Source organism: Mirounga angustirostris, unplaced genomic scaffold (assembly GCF_029215605.1).
Source record: "Mirounga angustirostris isolate CCGP_5_RB_7025 unplaced genomic scaffold, mMirAng1.0.hap1 SCAF_10, whole genome shotgun sequence".
Classification (NCBI taxonomy): Eukaryota; Metazoa; Chordata; class Mammalia; order Carnivora; family Phocidae; genus Mirounga; species Mirounga angustirostris.
In genome coordinates this window covers 77627100-77652744 of record NW_026991718.1, presented here as the reverse complement: position 1 = coordinate 77652744, position 25645 = coordinate 77627100, and the positions used below count along the sequence as shown (strand labels likewise).

The 25645-nt window shown below is 36.2% G+C and overlaps 1 protein-coding gene across 11 annotated transcripts in view; it reads left to right on the top strand.

Moving 5' to 3' along the window:
• The window catches only part of TSGA10 (testis specific 10), a 183809-nt gene that overhangs the window by 143304 nt on the left and 14860 nt on the right, over nucleotides 1–25645 (top strand). For all 11 annotated transcript variants that reach the window (XM_064572597.1, XM_054509921.2, XM_064572595.1 and 8 more), the window contains 2 exons: nucleotides 8515–8724; nucleotides 24582–24784. In XM_064572597.1, the coding sequence (XP_064428667.1) occupies nucleotides 8515–8724; nucleotides 24582–24784 (413 nt within the window). The remainder of the gene's footprint in view (nucleotides 1–8514; nucleotides 8725–24581; nucleotides 24785–25645) is intronic.

The window sequence follows — 25645 nt, the reverse complement described above, 5'->3', positions numbered from 1 at the left end:
AACCTGAAGTGGGTGCAGGTTGGGGCATTCTTGGGCACTCCACAGGTGGGGCACCTTGGCAAGGTTGATGGAGCCAATGCAGGTGTGGCCCTGGAGTGTTCCAGGGTGTTTTGTGCCTGAATCATCTCGCCTGCCTTCTTTTATAGAGAGCTTTAACTATTCCATTCTATCTCTATTATGGTCATATAAGCTATACATCATTTTTTGTTTTACTTATTGCTCTAAGAGTATATACCATGCATTTTTAATTGTCATAGTTTACCTTCAAATAATATATTACTACATAGTACACTTTTATTTCTTCCCTCCCATCATTTATCCTACTGTTCTTACATTTTATTTCTTCATCTATTGTGTACTCCATAGTGTGTTTTATTATTTTCACTTTAAGCTCATTATTTCACTTTGAAGAAATTAAAATATGTGGGTGAATTAAAGGCTTTATAATTCACCCACATATTTACTATTTCTTATGCTCTTCATTCCTTCGGTTGGATCCAAGTTTTCATCTACTATTATTTTCTTTTTGCTAGAAGAATTTCCTTTAAACATTTCTTGCAGTTTGTTGGCATCAAACTCAGGTCTTATTTTTGTTAAAAAGTGTTTATTTCACCTTCATTCCTGAAGAAGATATTTGCTGGATAGAGAATTCTAAGTTGGTAGGAATTTTTATTTTAGCATTTTAGTACTGTTGTTTCTTTTTTCTTAAAGTTTTTATTTAAATTCCAGTCAGTTAACGGACTGTGTGATATTAGGTTCAGATGTACGATATAGTGATTCATTTCTTCTATACAACACCTGGTACTCATCACAAGTGCACTCCTTAATCCCCATCACCTGTTTAACCCATCTCCCCTACCTCCCTTCTGGTAACCTTCAGTTCTCTATAGTTAAGTGTCTCTCTTTCTTGGTTTGCCCCTCTCTTTTTCTTTACCTTATATTCTGCCTTATCTGCCTTATATAGTTTGTGGCGAGAAATCTGAAGTCAACTTTATCTTTAGTTCTCTAAGCATGTTCCTTTTTCCCTTTTTTTTCTTTTTTTTACTCTGGCTGTTTTTATTTTTTTAAAGATTTTATTTATTTGAGAGAGAGAGAGAGCACGTTAGCTGGGGGAGGAGCGGAGGGGAGAGGGAAAAGGAGGAGAAAGAATCTCAAGCAGACTCCACACTGAATGTGGAGCCCAACACAGGGCTTAATTTCATGACCCTGAGATCATGACCTGAGTTACTCTGGCTATTTTTAAATTTTTTCTCTTTATCACTGGTTTTCAGCAATAGAACTTTCCACAGTTGGAACTTGTTTCTAACACTCCATTGTAAGTTTCATCAAATTCAGAAAACATTTGGCCATTATTTCTTCAAATATTTTTTGTTTTTCACTCTCTCTCATATTTTCCTGGACCTCCAATTCAAAGTACATTAGATACTTGATATTGTTCCACAGATCATTAACACTCTACATTTTTCCCCTGGTCTTTTTCTCTTTTTGCTTCATTTTGTATTGTTGCCATTCTTGTGTCTTCAAATCTAGTGATCTTTTCTTCTGACATATCTAATATGCTGTTAATTCCATTCAGTGAGATTTTTATTTCAGAGATTATATTTTCATCTTCAAGAAGTCCATTTGGTTCTTTTAAATGTATTTTATTTTTTTCCTCATTATTTTTCCCTTTAAAATCTTGAGCCTATTGAGTGCATTTATAAGAGCCATTTCAGTGTCCTTGTTTGCTAATTTCATTATGTCTGCCACATTTGATTCTGTATTGATTGATTTTTCTCTTTTTTTAAAAGATTTTATTTATTTATCAGAGAGAGAGAGAGAGAGCACAAGCAGGGGGAGCAGCAGGCAGAGGGAGAGGGAGAAGCAGGCTCCCCACTGAGCAGGGAGCCCAATGTGGGGCTGGATAACAGGACCCTGGGATCATGACCTGAGCCGAAGGCAGATGCCTAACCGACTGAGCCACCGAGGCGCCCCATGACTGATTTTTCTCTTTATTATGGATCTCATCTTCCTACTTCTGGCCCCATTTAGTAAATTCTGATTGTATTCTGGATATTGTTAATTTTATATCATTGAGAACTGGATTTTGAAATTGTTGGATTCATCTTGCCAAACTAAGTTACTTGACATTCACTTTATATTTTCAAAGATTGTTTATAAGTTCTTCAGGATAGCTCTAGAATAGTCTTTATTTTAGGGCTAACTTATCTCCACCACTAAGGTATGACTTTCTGTTCTCTATAGAGTTTTCTATTGAGTTCCTAGTTTTCTGCTGAATGCCTTGTAGGTCAGTGACATATCAAAGTGTCTCCACTCTGGATGATGATATTTTGAATGCTCCCTGGTCCTTAACCAGATGTGGGAATTGCTTGGATCAGTTTTCCTGGTAATTGTTCTTTCCTAGGAAATTGTTCCTTGCCTGGCTTTGCAGTTTCACCTGTGTATGTGCAGATTTCTGGAACTCTGTCTTGGCATAGCTCCCTTCTCTCTGGTGCTCTGCTCCACAAATTCTAGACACCTCAGCTTCCTGAAGGCTGATATTTGTATCTTGAACTCATTGAGATAACTGGACTGTGTTTTGGTTCCTTTTCCTCATGGTCCAGAATTTACATCTAAGCAAGATGCTATGGCAACTATAGTATTCACTTTGTTTTCTTTAGAGATCATAGTTCTCTGCTACCTGCTATCCCTGGTGTGAAAACAAGTTTTCCTTCCTATATTTTGTCAATTTTTCTAGTTGTTTGTGGCAACGAAGCAATTCAGACCCTGTTGCTCTCTCATATCATAGATAATAGCTGTTTTTAAAATTTTATTTAAAATCAATTAATTAACATATAGTGTATTACTATTAGTTTCAGAGGTAGAGTTTAGTGATTCATCAATTGCATATAACACCCAATGCTTATTACATCAAATGCCCTCCTTAATGCCTATAACCCAGTTACCCCAGACCCCTACCCATATCCCCTCCAGCAACCCTCAGTTTGTTTCCTATAGTAAAGAGTCTCTTATTGTTTGTCTCCCTCTCTGATTTTATTTTATTTTTCCCTCCCTTCCCCTATATTCATCTGTTTTATTTCTTAAATTTCACATGTGAGTGAAATCATATGAGTTGTCTTTCTGTGATTGACTTATTTCACTTAGCATGATACCGTCTAGTTCCATGTCATTGCAAAATGGCAAGCTTTCATTCTTTTTGATGGCTGAGTAATATTCCATTGTATATATATACACCACATCTTCTTTATCCACTCATCTGTCGATGGACAACTAGGCTTTTTCCATAGTTTGGCTATTGTGGACATCACTGCTATAAACATTGCAGTACCTGTGTCCCTTTGAATCACTATGTTTGTATTCTTTGGTTAAATACCTAGTAGTGCAATTGCTGGGTCCTAGGGTAGCGATATTTTTAACGTTTTGGTGAAACTCCATACTGTTTTCCAAAGTGGCTATACCAGTTTGCATTCCCACCAACAGTGTAGGAGGGTTCCCTTTTTTCCACATCCTTGCCAAGATCTGTTGTTTCCTGACTTGTTAATTTAAGCCATTCTGACTGGTGTGAGGTGATATCTCGTGGTTTTGATTTGTATTTCCCTGATGCCCAGTGATGTTGAGCATTTTTCATGTGTCTGTTGGCCATTTGTATATGTCTTTGGAGAAATGTCTGTTCAGATCTTCTGCCCGTTTCTTGACTGGATTATTTGTTTGTTTGTTTGTTTTTTGGTGTTGAGTTTGATAAGTTCTTTATAGATTTTGGATACGAGCCCTTTATCTGATAAGACATTTGCAATATCTTTTCCCATTCTATAGGTTATCTTTCAGTTTTGTTGACTGTTTCAAATACCATCATCTTTGTCAATTTTGCATCCACTTACATTGACTAATTTTTATCCTGCTATAGGTTATATTTCTGCATCTTTACATATCTGGTATTTTTTAAAAAAATATTTATTTATTTATTTGAGAGAGAGAGCATGAGCCATGAGAGGGGGCGTGGTGGTGGGAGGGGCAAAGGGAGAGGTAGAAGCAGACTCCCCGCTGAGCTGGGAGCCCAACACAGGGCTCGATCCTGGGACCCAGATATGACCTGAGCTTAAGGCAGACGCTTAACCCACTGAGCCACCCAGGCACCCCTGTCTGATATTTTCTTAACTGGGTTCTGGATGTTGTGAATTTTAGACTTAGTGTCTTCCTTTTAAGAGTGTTGGATTTGTTCTGGCAGGCTGTTAAATTACTTGCAGATCAACTGATACTTTCGATATTGTCTTTAAGCTTTGATGAGGCAGGCTTCAAGTAGCCTTTTCTGTAAAAGTAGTTTAACCCTACCACTATGGTGTGACCTTTCTGTGTTCTCTATTAAATGCCCAACCCGGGATATTCATTAAGGACTCTCACTTTGGCAGGTTCAAACATAAACATTTTTCCAACTGTGTATCAGCTGTGGTTTTGGTTAATTTAGAGCTCTCTGGTTTTCTTTCTCAGCCTTCTGGAGTTTCACAATATATATTCATGGCTTAGTATTCAGCAACAGACTCAAGAAGACTCCTAGGCAAATTTCTGGATGTCTTTTTTTGTGTGTATAGATCCTTCATTTCTGAACCCTACCCCACATATTTCACATGCTTATTTCTGTCTCCTCAGCAAATCAACTGTGCTCTGATTGAAATTTCTTTCTCTGAACTGAACACTGGAAAATTGTCTCCTGACAGAAAGCTGGAATGATCATAGGGCTCATCTTGTTTGTTTTCCTTTTCTCAGAGATCACAGCCCTGTGCTGCCTGTTGTCCAATATCTAGAAGCAATCCACCCTCCTTCCCTCTTCCTCCCTTCCTTCCTTTCTTTCTTCCTTCCTTCCTTACTTGCTTCCTTCCTTCCTAGTTTTCCATTTGTTAACAGAGGAAAGATAAGTTCAGTCTCAGTTATTCTATCAAGGCTGGAAACAGAAGTATTATATATCTTTTCTTAATCTTTTTCGACTGTTTGTCTCTAATAAGCATCATATATCCTAATTTTTAAAAAATTCAATCTGAGAATATCTTTCTATTAACTAATAAGTTTACCATTTGTGTTTGAATTGCTGGCTCATTTATGTTTACTATTTCCATTTTTTTTTAATTTATACTTTATTCTTATCCTGATTCTTTTATCTTTCTTTCTTTCCTTTATCTTATATATATTTGTTTCTTTACCCACTTTCTACCCTTGCTACTTATTGGTTTGGAAGTTATATATTTTCAACCTATTCTTTTAGTAGTTAAATTTGTAATATACATACTTTAAAAAGTCTTTTGTTAGTATTTCCAACACTCCTCCTAAACAATATGTGGTCCTAAAAATATTTGAATATTGAGCACAACATCCTGCTTACTAATGAATGTGTTTTCTTATTCTCTCCCTCCCCCTTCTCTCTTTTACACAAGCCCAATCTGTTATAATATAGTTGTGTACTCTTTTAGATCCACATTGGCTTTTTATAGTCTTAAAAATAAATCACTACTCTTGCTCTTATTCTTTGAGTCAATGCTTATTTGTATCCATTTATATGTTTACCAAATTTTTCAACATTGCTTCTTGCATTCTATTTCTTACTCTAAGTTCAATTTCTTTCTTGAGACTACTTCCTTTCTTTGATTTGTGAGTTAATTTTCTCAGTCTTTGCCTGAAAATGGATTTAATTTACCCTCATTTTTGAGTATTAGGTTAGCTGAGTGTAGAATTCTAGGTTGAGGGTTATTTCCTTTGATAACTTTAAAAATAATTTGTTGAGAAGTCTGTTCTCATTCTAATTTTTTTCTATGTAAGTCTGTCTTTTGCCATTGTTTTCTTTTAAGGTCTTATTTTTCTCTTTGAAGTTTGACTATATATGTCTAGGTATGGTTTTGGGGTTTATTGAAAGGGTTTGGCTTTGCAGTTTTTCAGAGTATGAATACTTTTAGTAGGTCTGGAAAATTTTTAGATGTTATTTATTTGAATATTACCACCTTTAAATTCACTCTACTGTCTCTCTCAATCTTTATAATATGCTTGTTGGATCTCCTAGTCCAAATGTTCATTAATATTTTTAATCATAGTTTCCATATGTTTCTCTGTGCTGTGATCTGTCTTCTAGTTCATTCTTCCCTCTTCAGCTGTACTAGTCTGTTCTTTGATGCATTCGTTCTGTTTTCTGATACATTCTATGTACACACCATTTATTAACTACTTTTCCTTTCTTTCCAGAAGCTCTCTTGGTTCTTCTTCAGATTTTCCTGTTTTTTCCTAAGTCTCATTCTTTTCATTTTTTCCTTTAATGTCTTTAATACTTTTAAGCATATTTTTCATGTCTTCTAAAATATTTTGTTTAATATCTTGAAGTTCTAGAATTCTGTTCCTGCTATGTTTTATGTTGCTCTGACTCTCACTCATGGTGGATTAAGTCACCCTGAGTTTGTAAGCTCCTTTAAAGCAGGACTTTCCTGCAGAATCTTTTTATGGCCAAGGATATGGGTTTGCTTCTGCATAGGGACTCTGTGTTATCATTGGCATGAGACAAACTTTATGTTAAAGTTTAGAATTGGGAGTGGGTAGTGTGCAGTCAGACTCCAAAACTGAATAAAGTTAGACCTAAGGTTCCTTACAGAAGACATTTTTTCCCTACTTAGAGAGTAGGAGAAGATAAACTTTCAGTTGTATCTTTGTGAGATTGAGTGGATTTTTCCTCTGGAGCCTCTTTTCAAGTGTTCCAAATTATGTAGAGGACCCAGTTCCAGTTAACCATTAGTCCTAACTTCTTGTTTCCTGTCCTTGCTTCAATGTTTAAACACAAGCCTTTCACTGTCACTGGGTCTTCCTACCCCCATCTTTTAGCTACAGGCCTTCTCAGTTGTTTACAGCTCTGACTTTGTTTTATCTTTGTCTTTGGCATATGCAAATTTATTTTTCTTTCCTGCAAGCTCAGCTATGAATTGTTAAAAAAAAAAAAAAATTCTATTTTACCCAAAATGTTTTCCTCTTAGCTTAATCAACTATCTTACTAGAACCTGAAATATCTAGTATTATCTTTCCAAAGCACAAAACTGATCATATTACCTCCCTCTTTTTTCTGTGGATAAAGAGCTAAATTTTAACCCAGTTTATCAGGCTCTGTCTTGTGAGTTTTTGAATACCTTTTCAAATGCATATTCTATCACTCTTCTCTGTGGTCTCTGAGCTCTAGCCATACTAGTCTTCTCTTTGTTGTTGGAGCATGTCATTTTCCCTCCCTCAACACACTCCCTTTGAGGCCTTTGAATTTAGCATTCCTTCAGTTTGAAAAGCCACCTTCCCCTACCCACACTGTATATCTATCTACACACCATTCACATCTCAGCTAATGTGTCATTTACTCAGGGAAGCCTTTCCTGACTTCTCTGACCCTCTTAGTCTAGATCACTTTACTTTGTTATACACTTTTTTTTCCCCTCTAGAAGTATTTGCTTAATATGTATTTAGTCATTTGTGTGATTATTTGACTAATTCATGGCTCCCCCATAGTCTGGAAGTGTCATGAGAACAGAGACTATTTTGTTTATCACTGGATATGCATCTAGGTACATTGACTGGAACACAGAATATACTAAAAAAAATGAAATGGGTGGATAGATGGATGGGTGGATGGATGGATAGAAGGTTGTTTGAAGAATGAGTGAGAAATAGAGTGAGTGAGGAAGGAAGGGAGGGAGAACTGTGGCCAAATAACTTATTCTAGGAGCAATTTTTTTGTGTGCTATGTACTTGTAAAAGCAGGAAAATGTCTTTGTCTCTCAGTTCTGTCAGCTTCACATAATAGCAAAAACTTCTCTGTAGGTGGCAGTGCACTTACGTAAGATATTTCTCTGAAACAAAAAAAAGGGGTGGTATTATCTTGGACTTTTAAAAGCATTTATATAACTTGAATCTCATCGTGCAGTTTTTAAAACATGCTCTTATTTCCCATAATGTGGATTTATCCTTAATTTATACTTGCCTAGAGTCTTTTTCCCTCAGAGTTATTAATAAGTGCTAGAGACCTATCAGTCCTCATTTTATGATATTATGATCTAGGTCAACATGCCATTTAAGAATTGGAAAATGGGTATTAGGAGTGAAACAGTGGTGGCTAATGTTTTGTCTTTAACAACAATAATATTTATCTTATAGAATAAATGAAACTGTGGCAAAAATAGAACTACAGACCAAACATGTATGTATCTCAACTAGCTTTCGATTTGAGACTTCACAGGGGGAAAGTTGTTTTCTAAACACATTAAAAATAATGGCCAGTTGACCAACTTACTCATGGATTTTGTGTATAGACATTTGAAAGCTGAGTTTGTCTTTCCCAGGGTGTTTTGTACATACTATTACCACCTATATTGTATAAAGTTCCTTATAATCTAAGTGTATCATCAAAAGATTTCCCCACTTTGTTTTCCATGTTTTAGTTTTTTCAAATTAAAAAATATGTATGTATGTATGTATGTATATATATAAAATAATAATTTTGCTTTGCAGCACTTAAATGCAGAAAGGTCTTACAAGTCCCAGATTTCTACCTTACACAAGTCTGTTGTAAAGATGGAAGAGGAACTTCAGAAGGTTCAGTTTGAAAAAGTGTCTGCCCTTGCAGATTTATCTTCCACAAGGGAACTTTGTATTAAACTTGACTCAAGCAAAGAACTTCTTAATCGACAGCTGGTTGCCAAAGATCAAGAAATAGAAATGGTATGTAATACATTTTTAAATGGTTCTTTTAATATTATTGTTACTATAAAATTACAATTTTAGAAAATCAAACTCTTTTTTTATAAAATATTACATCAAACCATGTCTATCAACTTTAGATTTTATTTCTAAAGTCCAAAAGATAAATTGATGACAGCTGTATTCCAACAATTCAAGAAAGTAACAGAAACTTTTCCTTTGAGTATTTAATTTGCATTTACTTTTAGCCAGAAGAATTATAAAACACATTAACATAGCAATCAGCAAAGAACTATGAAGTTGAGGTTTATTCAGCTAAATTATAACTTTAATGATATTAAAGTTGATAAGCTAAATTTATTTAACTGGTTGGGTTCTTTTAAGCTGTAATTCATTTGATTGTGTCTACTGACATTGTGCTTGCCACTGTGAACATAAGGTTCAAAACATGGATGGACCTAGAGGATATTATGCTAAGTGAAATACATCAGAGAAAGACAAATACCATATGATTTCACTTATATGTAGAATCTATAAAACAAAACATGAATAATCCAACCCATAAATACAGAGAACAAAATGATGGTTGCCAGAAGGGAATGGCGGGGGGGATGGGCAAAATGGGTGAAGGAGAGTGAGAGATACAGGCTTCCAGTTATGGAATGTATAAATCATGGTGATAAAAGGTACAGCATAGGGAATATATAGTTAATGGTTTTGTAATAGGTTTGCATGATGACAGATGGTAGCTACACTTGTGATGAGCATAGCCTAACATATAGAGTTGTTGAACCAATGTGTTGCACACTTGAAGCTAATGTAACATCATGTGTCATCTATACTCAAAAAAAAAAAAAGAAGAAGAAATAAAGAAAGAAGGAAGGAAGGTAGGAAGAAAGAAAAAAGAGAAAAAGAAAAAGAGAGACAGGCCCTTGCCCTCAAGGACCTCCCAGTATTGAGATACAAATTATTTGGTATGAATATTATACTAATAAAAAATATTCAAGGTTTGAAAGAGGGAATTCCTAATTGGCCTGTGAGTGTCAGGGAGGAGTTCACAAGGATATACTGCTGAGCTCAAAAGGGAGGAGGCATCCTATTCAGAGAGAACAACAACATAGACAATGGTATGGAGTTATAAATGAATTCTCGAGTGAATAGTAAGTGATTTGCAATGGCCATTGTAGCATGCGCAGGTGAAAGTGGCTAGAGATGTATCTGGAGAGATCATTGGAGCCTGGATCCTAAAGGGATATGTAGACAAGTTGCACAGTGTAATTGAATTTACCCAAAGAATACAAAAATACTAATTCAAAGGGATACATGCATCCCCATATTTGTTGCAGCATTATGTACAGTAGCCAAATTATGGAAACAGCCCAAGTGTCCACCAATGGATGAATGGATAAAGATGTGGCATATATATACAATGGGATATTACTCAGCCATAAAAAAGAATGAAATCTTGCCATTTGCAATGACATGGATGGAGCTAGAGAGCATTATACTAAGTGAAATAAGTCAGAGAAAGACAAATACAATATGATTTCACTCATATGTGGAATTTAAGAAACAAAACAAATGAGCAAAGGGGAAAAAAAGAGAGAAAGGCAAACTAAGAAACAGACTCTTAACTATAGATAACAAACTGATGGTGACCAGAAGGGAGGTGGGTGGGGGGATGGGTTAAATAGGTAATGGGGATTAAGGAGTGCACTTATTGTGATGAGCACTGGGTGTTATATGGAAGTGTTGAATCACTATATTGTGCACCTGAAACTAATATTACACTGTATGTTAATGAACTGGAATTTAAAAACTTTTTAAAAAGTCAACAAATTTTGGTCTTTACATTTCCAGTTTTTTTATTTTGTTAGTCTACTGTTTGTTAGGAGGATATGATGCATTTAAGAATCGTGTGTCTGTTGGTTTCTGTAAGAATCCACTGTTAATATTTTATTAATGAAGTGGTACATGCAAGAATTTTCTGACTCTTCCTTTAAATTATTTTTCTTATTTTAGCAAGAATTTTTTAATGATGGAAGTAACTCATGAATAGATTTTCACTGTAAAAATTCAAAAAACATGTCCTTAATTTTTTCTTTAAAAATATTTTTTATTTGCTCTTTTCAAATTGGAAAATTAGTAATACATGTCATTGCAAATGAAACAATATTAAAATGAAATGCCAGAAATATTATCCCAAAGCTTATTCAAATAATAATACACCATGACCAAGTAGGATATGTACCAGTACCAGTAATTTTCTTTAAACCTTAAAATCATTACCCTTAGAAGTACAATATATAAAGTTGAAAGTGATTTATATTAATTTTTAAACATTTTAAGGATGTTTACTTCAAGTTTTGTAGTTTCTTTACTATTCTCATATTATTTTTTCTATTTTTTCTTTTATTATGTTAAAATACACATAACCTTTTCTATCTTAACTATTTTTAAGTGTACAGTTCATTGGTATTAAATACATTCACATGGTTGTGCACCCATCACCACCATAACTCTTTACATCTTGTAAATCTTAAACTCTGTAGCTATTAAACAATAACTCCTTATTTTCCCCTTTCCCCAGCCCCTGGCAACCATCATTGTACTTTACTACTCTAAGTACCTCATGTAAGTGGATTCATACAGTATTTGTCTTTTTTTTATTAACATATTTGTTTCAGAGGTACAGGTCTGTGATTTATCAGTCTTACACAATTCACAGTGCTCACCATAGCACATACCCTCTCCAATGTCCATCACCCAGCCACCCCATCCCTCCCACCCCCCTCCAGTCCAGCAACCCTCAGTTTGTTTCCTGAGATTAAGAGTCTCTTATGGTTTGTCTCCCTCTCTGGTTTCGTCTTGTTTCATTTTTCCCTTCCTTCCCCTATGATCCTCTGCCTTGTTTCTCAAATTCCTCATATCAGTGAGATCATATGATACTTGTCTTTCTCTAATTGACTTATTTCGCTTAGCATAATACCCTCTAATTCCATCCACATCGTGGCAAATGGCAAGATTTCATTTTTTGATGGCTGCATGTGTGTGTATATATATATATATATATATATATATACCATATCTTCCTCTCTTTTTTTTTAGATTTTTTTTTTAAGATTATTTACTCGACAGAGAGAGACACAGCGAGAGAGGGAACAAGCAGGGGGAGTGGGAGAGGGAGAAGCAGGCTTCCCACCAAGCAGGGAGCCTGATGCAGGACTCAGTCCCAGGACCCTGGGATCATGACCTAAGCCGAAGGCAGACACTTAACGACTGAGCCACCCAGGCACCCCTATACCGTATCTTTTTTATCCATTCATCTGTTGATGGACATCTAGGCTCTTTCCATAGTTTGGCTATTGTGGACATTGCTGCTATAAACATTGGGGTGCATGTGCCCCTTTGGATCACTACATTTGTATCTTTGGGGTAAATACCCAGTAGTGCAATTGCTGGGTCATAGCGTAGCTCTATTTTCAACTTTTTGAGGAACCTCCATACTGTTTTCCAGAGTGGCTGCACCAGCTTGCATTCCCACCAACAGTGTAGGAGGGTTCCCCTTTCTCTGCATCCTCACCAGCATCTGTCGTTTCCTGACTTGTTAATTTTAGCCATTCTGACTGGTGTGAGGTGGTATCTCATTGAGGTTTTGATCTGGATTTCCCTGATGCTGAGTGATGTTGAGCACTTTTAAATGTGTTTTTGGCCATTTGGATGTCTTCTTTGCAGCAATGTCTGTTCATGTCTTCTGCCCATTTCTTGATTGGATTTTTTGTTCTTTGGGTTCGTTGAGTTTGATGAGTTCTTTATGGATTTTGGATACTAGCCCTTTATCTGATATGTCATTTGCAAATATCTTCTCCCATTCTGTCAATTATCTTTTGGTTTTGTTGACTGTTTCCTTTGCTGTGCGAAAGCTTTTTAGTTTGATGAAGTCCCAATAGTTCATTTTTGCCCTTGCTTCACTTGCCTTTGGTGATGTGTCTAGGAAGAAGTTGCTGTGGCTGAAGTCAAAAAGGTTGCTGCCTGTGTTCTCCTCAAGGATTTTGATGGATTCCTGTCTCACATTTAGGTCTTTCATCCATTTTGAGTCTATTTTTTTGTGTGGTGTAAGGAAATGGTCCAGTTTCATTCTTCTGCATGTGGCTGTCCAATTTTGCCAACACCATTTGTTGAAGAGACTGTCTTTTTTCCATTGGACATTCTTTCCTGCTTTGTCGAAGATTAGTTGACCATAGAGTTGAGGGTCCATTTCTGGGCTCTCTATTCTGTTCCATTGATCTTGTGTCTGTTTTTGTGCCAAGTATTTGTCTTTTTGTGACTGCTTTTTTCACTTAGCATAATGTCCTCAAAGTTCATCAGTGTTATATTACAGAATTTCTATCTTAAGGCTGAATAATATTCCATTGTATGAATATACTACATTTTGCTTATCATTCATCATTTGATAGATGCTTGGGTTGCTTCTATGTTTTAGTTATTGTGAATAATGCTGCTATGAACGAGTGTACAAATAGCTCTTCAAGGCCTTTCTTTCAGTTCTTTTGGATTTATATCCAGAAGCTGAATTTCTGGATCATATGGCAATTCTATTTTTAATTTTTCAAGGGAATTTTGTACTGTTTTCTACAATGACTGTACCATTTTACATTCCCAACAACAGCACACACAGGTTCCTGTTTCTCTACACTCTTGCCAACACTTACTATGTTTTAGCTTTGTTTTTTCTGTTGTTGATAATAGCTATCCTAGTGGTTGTGAAGTGGTCAGGTAAGTCTAACTGTATTTTAAAATACTCCTGACATAAATTTTTTGCCTTAAAATTTAGTTATTTATGTATATATGTTTAGCCCCATAATAAGCTGTAATTCCAAGTGCAGTAAACCATCTTATTTACCTTTGTATTTCCTCAGCTGTGCTATGCATATAGGGGACACTCAAATAATTTTGTCTAAATTAAGTTTTGATTTTGAGATAATTATAGATTCACATGCAATTGTAAGAAATAATACAAAATTTCATTTACTTGGTCTCCCCTGATGGTAAACTCTTGCAAAATTATTGTATAATATCACAACCAGGATGTTGACATTGAATCAGGCAAGGTATGGAGCATTTCCATCACAGGATACATCATGTTGCCCTTTTGTAGCTCTGTCTACTTCCCTCCTATTCCTATCCTCTCCTTAACCCATAGCAACCACTAATCTAGTCTCCATTTCTGTAATTTTATCACTTCAAAAATGTTACATAAATGGAATCCTATGATATGTAACTTTTTGGACTTGGATTTTTTCACTCAGCATAATTCTCTGGAGAGTATTCTAGGTTGTTGCACGTATTAGTAGTTCATTCCTTTTCATTGCTAACCAGTATTCCATGCTTTGGGTGTAACACAGTTTGTTTAACCATTCATGCATTGAACACCTGGGTTATTTCCAGTTTTTAGATCGTACAGATAAAAGTATTGTAAACATTGTCTACATGTTTTTGTGTGCAACTTGTCTTCATTTCTCTATAAATGCCCAGGAATGCAGCTTTTGGATTATATGGTAGTTGCATAATTCATTTTTTAAGAAAGTGCCAAACTGTTTTCCCCGGTCTATACCATTTTGCATTCCCACCAACAATGTGTGAGTGATCAGTTTTTCCACATCTTTTGTCCACATTTGGTGGTGTCACTATTTTTTATTTTAACCATTCTGATATAGGTGTAGGGCTATATCATCGACTAGTTGCATTTTCCTAAATTAATGAAGCAGAACATATTTTTATATGATTATTTGCCATCTATCTATCTTCTTTGGTGAAACATCCCTTTGTATCTTTTGCCCATGTTTTTATTGAATTATTTACCTTTTTAATGTTGAGTATTAAGCATTCTTTATATATCTTAGATACTGGTCCTTTATCAAATATGTGGTTTGCAGGTATTTTCTACCAGTATGTAGCTTGTGTTTTCATCTTATCAGGGTCTTTCTAAGAGCAAAAGTTTAAGTTTGGATGATGTGCAGTTTATCAATTTCCTTTTATGGATTTTGCTTTTGGTGTTAAGTCTAAAAATTCTTTGCATAGCTCTCAATCCCAAAGATTTTTCCTAGGTTTTATTCTAAAAATGTTATAGTTTTATGTTGAATTGATTATTCTACTTTTCACTACTTCCCTATTGCTGGGCAGTAAAAATTTTCAGATTTTTAATTTGTGTATAAAACTACATGGTAATTATTTTGTTGCATAAAACTTTCATCGCATTTTACATTATATTCTTAAGATGCATTTCCAGAAGTGGGAATTTGGACATATATAGCCAGAGAGCTTTCAGAAAGTTATGATACACAATTAAGAAGAAACTAGTGGTACTCTTCTGGGCAGAAGCTTCTGAGCATGATGTAGCAGAAATGGCTTCTTCTTGATCTCAGCCATAGAAATGAGGTGATAAAGGGAATGTCATCATTTGGAAAGCATGGCAAAAAGATGCACATGTGCTGCAGCTGTGGCTCTAAGGCCTACCACTTTTAGAAGTCAATGTGGCAAGTATAACTTGAGTGCAAAGGCTAAAAGATGAAATACCATTGGGACCAGTCCAATGAGGCATATAAAAGTTGTATACCAGAGATTCAGTCATGGATTCCATGAAGAAGCAACACCTAAACCCAGGAGGGCAGCTATTGCATTATCCACTTCATCCTAAGGATTTCAGCAACTAGTCATGCAATAACATTTTTTTTTTTTAAAGGAAACTAGTAACTTCATGATAACAAGCAAAATAGTAAGCTACTTAGAAGTTTAATAAAGAACCATGGAAAGTGATAGCTAAGAGTCCCCCTTTGGAGTCAGAGCAAGCCTTAAAGACTTACCCCTAACTGCCCTGCAGAGGGGTCCAAATTTAATTGGATCAGACTGTAAAGCAATTTATACCCCTAGGCCATTGTCAAATCAATAGAGCAGTTAGCCAGCAATTAATGGAGGCAAACATTTAGATGATAACAATAGAGACAGACCAGGTAGAAACTTAACAGGAAGATCAAGGACAGACAGTCAAAGATAGCCTGACTAAATCCACTGTCATCCCAAAAGAATGGTTTAGAGAGACTATGAACATGCTGATGGTAAATGAGTTAGAGTGATTATTCATATACCCTGAGGAATAACATCAGAGGCTGTACACTGCAAGAGAAATAGACTTCATGGAGACTGTCCAGAGAAAGGAAGGGAGGGAGGGAGGGAGGGAGGAAGGACGGAAATGAAGGACCACAATAAGCCCTGACATGGGGAGGATCAGTATTCAGAGTTGTTATAATATATAGTATCTTAAACGTCCAGTGTTCAACGACAACAAGAATTTGACTTTCAAAGAAACAAGAAATTGCGTTTCATCCACAGGTAAATAAAGCAAGCAAAAGAAACTGCCTTTGAGAACAGTTTACAATTTCTATATCCTTATTATTAATCTCTATTGATGAGACATTGTTATCATACATTCCTTTGCTTCTTTAAACATGGTTTCCTTTAGAGTTTAGGTGGAGGAATATGGGGACCATAAGCTTGCCTCATCTCTTGAACACAGCTAGATAAATATCAAATCATTCTGAACACCCAAGAAATTGATCTGAGGACTGGTAGAACAAACTGCACATCTAGAGGTTGAAAAATGGCCACATTGTGGCAGGTAGGAGTTGCAGAGAGTTGATTTGAGGGAGAAAAGAATTGCAGATGCTGCAGGGGCGTGGGAGCCCTGATCACGGAGAGAGGAGTGAGAGACAGAGAGAGAAAGAGTTAAAGCAGCACACAGGGGATTGTATTCCTCAAAACTGTTGACTGGGAAAAGGAGAGAGGCTGCCTACCATAAGTAGCGGAACTCAAAGTCTGAAGTTTTAGAAGTCCATGCCATTGTCACAGTCATGACGGCTGGGCTTAGTAGGGCTCCAGTGAGGAAGGAGGGCGGAGGCCAGGGAGCAGGCAGTGTGGTCTGAGGATCCCCTGGGTCCCACAGGGAGAAACAGTTCCCTTTCTTGGAGTGCATTTGGGAGTGGTAGCATGGGCTCTCTAGGAACAAAAGAGCTGGTGGGCACCAATGTGCTGCCCTGTTTACTGGCATGGGAACAAAAAAGCTGGCTAAGGGCAGCAAACCTTGGTGCTATGTTTTTGCTGCGCTTTAACATAAACTCTGAACCACTGCATGGTCATGTGACTGCTTTTCAGGGACAAGCCACCACCAGCCACAGCATGGTAAGACCCTCCCCCAGAGGATCAGTGCGGGTCCATGCCATGGGGGTCCCTAAAATTTGGAGTTTTGAAACCTAGCTGCATGTCTGAGATAAAACACAGGATTACTCTGGCAGGCAGATAGTTGGACACAGACAGGCAGCAATCTGATGAAAGTTGGGGCCACACGGGGAGAGATTGCCTGCTCTTCTGTGAAGGCTTCCTGAAGAGTGGTGGGTGCAAACTCCCTGGCCTGGGGACAAGAGAGTGGCACCACTGCCCCTCCCCCAACCCATCAGCACTGACCAACTTGTGAGCAACACAGTGCCCCACCGTGGAGGCTGGACCCGCTTAAAACAAGCCCCACCCCTCTGTGCCCTGCAGGTGCATCTCCACTACGGCAAGTTTGCTTGAGAATCAGCACAGCAGGCCTCTCCCTCAGAAGAACAGCACAAATCCCTTGCAGACACCAAGTCTACTGATCATAGAGTGTTGCAAAAGCTTCAGGTCTAGGGAAAATAGGATCTAGCTTCTTTTAACAAGCAGACCAAAACACACCTAGTTAAAACTTGGCACAGTGGACAAGATCCAAACACCCCCACTGCAGGCAAGAAGCAGCTCTGCAGAGGACTGACCTGAGGGAAAGAGCAGCCAACACACAACAGCAGAGTGCACACTCTGAAACACCTCCTGAAGCACCAGGCCCAACACATATAGGACCTCTTCTTAATATAGCCATTACTGTCAGCAGCAGGAACATAACAGTCTTTCCTAACGATCACACACAAAAAAACAGTGACCTAGACAAAATGACAAGATTGAGTAATTCATCCTAAAAGAAAGAACAAGAAGAAGTAACATCCAGGGATTTAATCAAAACAGATATAAGTAAGACACCTGAACCAGAATTTAAAACAACAATCATAAGGATACTAGCTGGGCTTGAGAAAAGCATAGAAGACACTAGAGAATCCCTTACTACAGAGATAAAAGAACTAAAAAACAGGCCAAAATAAAAAAAGTGCTGTAACTGAGATGCAAAACTGACTGGATGCAATGATAATGAGAATGGTTGAAACAGAGGAATGAATCAGTGATATAGAAGATAAAATTATGGAAAATAATAAAGCTGAAAAGAAGAGGGAAAGGAAAGTATTGAATCATGAATGTAGACTTAGGGAACTCAGTGGCTCTTTAAAGCATAATAACATTGGTATCAGGAGTCTCAGAAGAGAGGGAAAAGGGGGCAGAAAGTTTATTTGAGCAAATTATAGCTGAAAACTTCTCTAATTTGGGGAAGAAAACAGAATTCAAAATCCAAAAGGCACAGAGAACTCTGATCAAATTCAACAAAAGCTGACCCACACCAAGACATATCATAGTCAAAACACATAGACAAGGAAAGAATCCTGAAAGCAGCAATGGAATGAAGTCCTTAACCTACAAGGGAAGACAGATTAGGTTCACAGCAGATCTGTCCACAGAAACCTGGCAGGCCAGAAAAGAGTGGCATGATGCAGTCAACATACTTAATGAGAAAAATATGTAGCCCAGAATACTTTATCCAGCAAGGCTGTCATTCAGAATAGAGGGGGAGATAAAGAATTTCCTGGACAAACAAAAACTAAAGGAGTTCATGACCACTAAACCAGCTCTGCAAAAATTTTAAAGGGGCCTCTCTGAGTAGAAAGGAAAGACCAAAAGTGACAAAGACTAGAAAGGAACAGAGAACATCACCAGAAACACTAACTTTACAGAATTTAAATAAAAATTTGATGAAAACCAAACCAAACCAAACCCCAAAAAATGGTTTCCTTTAGTTCTTTGAACTAAAATATTTACTTATACTTATTAAAATATTTATAAATATTTGAGCTAAAATGTTTAGAATAGCTTCTTCAAATCCTTTATCTGCTAAGTCTATATATACTTTATCTTTTATTCTATCAACTTATTTAAAGGATATATTAATTAAAAAATGATAATTATAACAATTTTCTCAATTGTATGTGAATGATCCTCCAGGATAGACCATATCTTAGGCCATAACCAGCCTCAATATACTTAAAAGGATTCAGATCATACAAAGTATATTCTCCCACAAAAATGCAATTATTAGGAATCAATAAAAAAGGAAATTTGGGAAATTCACAAATATATGGAAATTGAATGACACAGTCCCCAATACCAGTGAGTCAAAGAAGAAGGAGAAAATACTCTGAGATTGAGGAAAATGAAAACAAAATATGCCAAAATTTACAAGATGCCAATTGAATCAGTACTTATAGGGAAATTATAGCTGTAAATGTCTATATTAAAAACGGAGAAGAAAGATCTCAAATCACTAACCTAATCTTTCACTTAGGACACTGGAAAAAGAGGAGCAAACTAAACCTAAAGTAAGAGGAATGAAAGAAATTATAAAGCTTAGAACAGGAATTAATAAAAAGATGGGAAAACAATAGAGAACATCAAAAAACCCAAAAGATTGGTCTTTCACAATATCAACAAAATTGATAAAACTTTAGGTAGAGAGAGAAAGAAAGAGAAGTCAAATACTAAAACCAGGAATGAAAAGGGGATATCCCTACCAATTTAAAGAAAATAAAAGGATTCTGAAGGAATATTATGAGCAACTAAATGCCACCAGTTACATAACTTAGGTGAAATCAATATATTCCCAGAAAGAAAATACTGAAACCAACTTAAGAAAAAATAGAAAATCTATATATATCTATAACAAGTAAAGAGATTGAGTTAGTGATTTTAAAACTTCCATAAAGAGAAGTTGAAGCCCAGATGACTTTAGTTGTAAATTCTTCCAATGTTTAAAGATGAATTGATACAGATTTTCACAAACTCTTCCAAAAATAAAGGAAGAACTTCCCCAATGAAAGCCAGTATTACCCTGATGCCCAAACCAAAGACAGCATAAGAAAACTGCAGATCAATATCTCTTATGAATTTAGATGAAAAATCCTCAAGGAAATACTAGAAAATTGAATCTAACAGCATGTAAAATGAATTTTTACCATGATTAAGTGGATGTATCCCCAGAATGCAAGGTTTGTTTAATACCTGAAAACCAATTAGTGAAATATATCATATCGTTAGAATAAAGAACAAAAACCCATGATCACCTCAATAGATGCAGAAAAAGCATTTGACAAAATCCAGCACCATTTCATGATAAAAACAATATAAACTAGAAACAGAAGGGAACTTTACCTGATAAAGAGCATCTATGATAATCCCCGAGTTAACATCATACTTAATGTTGAAAGACTGAATGCTTTCCCCCTTTCTTATCGGTAACAAGATAAGAATGCCCTCCTCACCTCTTCTATGCAACATTGTACTAGAGGTTTTAGCCTGAGCAATTAAGGAAGAAAAAGAAATAAAAGGCATTCAGATTGATAAAGAAGTAAAACTATCTTTATCCACAGTTAACATGATCTTGGATATGGAAAATCCTAAGGGATATGCTAAAAAACCTAAATTAATAAATGAGTTCATCAAGGTTGCAGGATACAAGATCAATATACAATAATCATTTATATCTCTATATACTAGCAATAAACAATCCAAAAATGAAAATAAAACAATTCCATCAGATGGGACTGTATCAAAAGGGATTGCACCAAGAGGAGATAAAATAAGTATAAATTTAACAAAAGAAGTACAAAACTTGTACTTTACAAAACTAGAAAACATTGCTAAAAAAAAATTAAAGAGGACCTAAGTAAATGGAAAGACATCTGTATTCATGGATTAGAAGACTAAACATCATTAAAAGGCCAGTACTACCCCCAAGTTGATCTACAGATTCAATACAATACCTATCAGAATCCCAGCTGGTTTCTTTGTAGAAATTGGCAAGTAGATATAAAATTAATATGGAAGTTCAAGTGACCCAGGGTAGCCAAAACAATCTTGAAAAAGAACAAAATCTGGGGCGCCTGGGTGGCTCAGTCAGTTAAGCGTCTGCCTTCGGCTCAGGTCATGATCTCAGGGTCCTGGAATCAAGCCCTACATTGGGCTCCCTGCTCAGCGGGGAGTTTGCTTCTTCCTCTCCTCCTCCCCCTTGCTTGTTCTCTCTCTCTCTCTCTCTCTCAAATAAATAAAATCTGTAACCTTGGGTTAGGTAATGCTTTCTTAGATCCACATCAAAAGCACAAGCCACAACAGAAAAAATAGATTAAAAGGATTTCCTCAAATTTTCCAGCACCATTTGTTGAAGAGACTGTCTTTTTCATTGTATATTCTTTCCTGCTTTGTCAAAGATTAGTTGACCATATAGTTGGGGGTCCATTTCTGTGTTTTCTATTCCATTCCATTGATTTATGTGTCTGTTTTTGTGCCAGTACTATACTGTCTGGATGACTACAGTTTTGTAATATAGCTTGAAGTCCAGAATTGTGATGGCTCTAGCTTTTGCTTTTCTTTTTCAAGATTGCTTTGGCTCTTTGGGGTCTTTTGTGGTTCCATACAAATTTTAGGATTGTTTGTTCTAGCTCTCTGAAAAATGCTGGTGGTATTTTGATAGGGATTGCATTAAATGTGTAGATTGCTTTGGGTAGTTATAGACATTTTAACAATATTTGCTCTTCTGAAACATGAGCATGGAATGTTCTGTTTCTTTGTGTCTTCCTCAGTTTCTTTCATAAGTGTTCTATAGTTTTCAGAGTACAGATCTTTTACTTCTTTGGTTAGATTTATTTCTAGGTATCTTATGGATTTTGGTGCAATTGTAAATGGGACCGATTCCTTGATTTCTCTTTCTGCTGCTTCATTGTTGGTGTATGGAAATGCAACAGATTTCTTTGCATTGATTTTATGTCCTACAACTTTGATGAATTCCTGCATCAGTTCTAGCAATTTTTTGGTGGAGTCTTTTGGGTTTTCTACATAAAGTATCATGTCATCTGCAAAGAGTGAAGGTTTGACTTCTTTGCCAATTTGAATGCCTTTTATTTCTTTTTGTTGTCCGATTGCTGAGGCTAAGACTTCCAGTACTGTGAACAACAGTGGTGAGAGTGGACATCCCTGTCTTGTTCCTGACCTTAGGGGAAAAGCTCTGTTTTTCCCGTTGGAGGATGTATTAGCTGTGGGTCTTTCATATATGGCCTTTATGATGTTGAGGTATGTTCCCTCTATCCCTACTTTATAGAGGGTTTTTATCAAGAAAGGATGCTGTATTTTGTCAAATGCTTTTTCTGCATCATTACTACTCAGCCATAAAGGAGAATGAAATCTTGCCATTTGCAGTGATGTGGATGGAGCTAGAGTGTATTACGCTAAGTGAAATAAGTCAGTTAGAGAAAGACAAATATGTTATGATTTCACTCATTTGAAGAATTTAAGAAACAACAGATGAATGTAGGGGAAAGGGAAAAAAAAGAGAAGGAGGCAAACCATAGAAGAGACTCTTTTTTTTTTTTTAAAGATTTTTTTTATTTATTTATTTGAGAGAGAGAAACAGCATGAGAGGAGAGAGGGTCAGAGGGAGAAGCAGGCTCCCCGCTGAGCTTGGAGCCCGATGTGGGACTCGATCCCGGGACTCCGGGACCATGACCTGAGCTGAAGGCAGTCGCTTAACCAACTGAGCCACCCAGGCGCCCCACAGAAGAGACTCTACACTATAGAGAACAAACCGAGGGTTGCTAGAGGGCAGGTAGGTGGGGGATGGGATAAATTGGTGATGGGTGTAAAGGAGGGCACCTGTTGTGATGAGCACTGGGTGTTATATGTAAGTGATGAATCACTAAATTCTACTCCTGAAACTAATATTACACTGTATGTTAACTAACTGGAATTTAAATAAAAACAAACAAAAAAAGAGTTGAATTGTACCTTTAAGTGGGTGAGTTGTATGGTATGTAAATTATAATCCAATAAAGCTATTGCCAAAAAGAAGTGATTCTAAAAAAAATTGACGCTCCATTTTATATTCCTCCTGGCAGAGTGTATGAAATTGCCATTGCCCATTTTAATGTTAGTATGCACTAAGAAATTTGCCAATTTGATAAACTAGAGCAGTGGTTCAACTGAAAGAGATTTTGCTCCCCTGTGGCCATTTAGCAATGTCTGGAGACTTTTTTTTTTTAAGATTATTTATTTATTTATTTGAGAGAGAGAGAGTGCACGCACAAGTTGGGGGAAGGTCAGAGGGAAAGAAAGAAGCAGACTCCCTGCTGAGCATGGAGCCCAACACAGCTCAATCCCAGAACGCTGAGATCATGATCTGATCCTAAGTCAGACACTTAACTGACTGAGCCACCAAGGTGCCCCTGGAGACAGTTTTGATTGTCGCAACTGGGGTGGAGGGATGCTATTGGCCTCTAATGAGTAGAGGTATGCTGCTAAATATCCTACAGTGCATAAGGCACCTCCCTACACCAAATAATTATCCAACCCAAAACATCAGTAGTGTCAAAATTAAGAAACCCTGGACTAGAAATAGCATCTTGTTTCATTTTGTATTTATTTGATTATTAGTAAGGGTAGTTTTTTTTCCATATGTTTACTAATGAGTTGTATTTTGTAAATCTTCTGTTCGTATCATTTGTTCATATTTCTCATCATTTCATATGAGTTCCTTTTAGTAGTAAGATTTAACTTACTGAGTTTTTTAACTTATTTTACTTATTGAGTTTTTTTTAATTTTTTTAAAACTTGAGCATCTGTTGAGATGAGCATTGGGTGTTATACACAACTAATGAATCGTTGAACACTACAACAAAAACTTATGTACTATATTTTGGCTAACTGGACATAATGAAAAAAAAACTTGAGTATATTTGACACACAATTTTACATTAGTTTTGGTGTACAACATAATGATTCAGTAAGGTTATACAGTGTAGCTACCATTTGTTACCATACAAACTGAGTTTATATTCTTTCAGTTGTTTCCTTGTAAATTTTGGTTAGGTTTATATTGACTATTGCTATGTTTATTTTTTATATGGTTATACATCATTTTTAATTGTATCGTCTAGACAGTCCTTCCTCTATCTGCTCACTCCTCCCCCATAATTTCATCTTTATTAAATTCTCTTTTCTTAGAGTTTTATTTTTTCACATTTAACTTTTTAAATATATGTATAATTTATTATAATGTGTATTATGAGATAAAGAATACTTTTTTCCTAAATAGCAATATCTGGTTTTCCTCCTTTTGAAGAAACATTTGGCTTACAGAGCATTTTTGAGGCTCAAGAAAACCTTCATAAAATGAAACTTTCCACACGTTTATGCAACAGAGGAAATGTGCAGTTACTCCTTATCTTCCTTAACTATGAAGGACCATAATATTCTACAAGGTAGTTAGGTGTTTGTAACTCACCTAACTCAGCACAAAGCAGTGTCATGTATAGCACCATGTCAGCCTTGCAGAAATATATAAAGAAATATAAATGCTGGGAATGGAAATCCTTTGCAGTTCGGGATTATTAATGTTAAATTAATGAAATTTTTTATATGATCAGAGAGTTGGAGAAAGTGATACTGCATGTGTGTATGTTTGGTAAGAAGGAAAATATAATTTCTAATTAAGAAATTAGAAGAGGTTGTCAGTTTATAACATAATACAGAAATTTTATGAGTCTCTGATAATCAGTTAAATGAATGGGAATAAGTATAGATATCTTCCTATTATCGTACAGATGGAGAATGAGTTAGATTCTGCTCGCTCTGAAATAGAACTCCTCAGGAGTCAGATGACAAATGAGAGAATCTCCATGCAGAATCTAGAAGCTTTGCTGGTGGCCAATCGAGACAAAGAATATCAGTCTCAGATAGCGCTTCAAGAAAAAGATTCTGAAATTCAGCTTCTTAAAGAACACCTTTGTTTGGCAGAAAATAAAATGTGAGTTGGCTAGCAATATAGTAGCATGAAGTCATATTTTTAAAATTTTTGATACTTTATAGGTTAGTAGAATTTTAAAGCTGGAATTCAGGCAATTTAGTGCCCATCTTTTGCCATTAATTAAACTGAGAACCAGAAATACTGTGATTTGCCTAAGATTTAGTACTCATTTCTATTATATGTTTATCTAAATTTAAAATTTAACCATCTTTGTTGATTATTTCCACAGAGATTTGGATATAATAGAATGTCTGACCTAAAATATTACCTTTTAGAAATATTATGACAAGTTTTTAGAAAAAAATTAAGCACTACTGAAACCAGAGGAATTTTTCTGTTTATGGACCCACCTGGTATTGCTGCCTAGTATTTAGACTTGTCACTTAATATTTCCTTATGCACCTTTAAGTATGTGTTGGGTACCTGGAAGAACTCCTACATTCACAGAATACTGAAGACTTCCCTTAGAGCACTGATTTTGTTTTTTGTTTTTTTAAGCATCCCTAGCTCCATTAGCATCTTATTATAAGACCCTTGGCTAGAAGGTTGGGTAGAAATGCCTGCCTGGACACTGAATGTTTTATTATTAAACTTGGTGACCTCTCACAAAAACTGATGGGGACCCTTAGCCTCTATTGTTATCTGTCCCGTCTATAACACTTTTTCATTCAGCCTCAACTCTGCCCTCCCATCTGAGCGTGGGACCTTGGGGGGAAGGATAGGAATCATGGTCTCAGGAATCAGTCACTCCTAGGAGCCCCTGACTGAGGAAAGGCTGCAAAGCCAGGGCCAGTTTCCTTGAGAAACTGTTTTCAGGTTATGGCAGCTGTGAGTCATTCTTTTCAGTCACTGTAGCTGGGC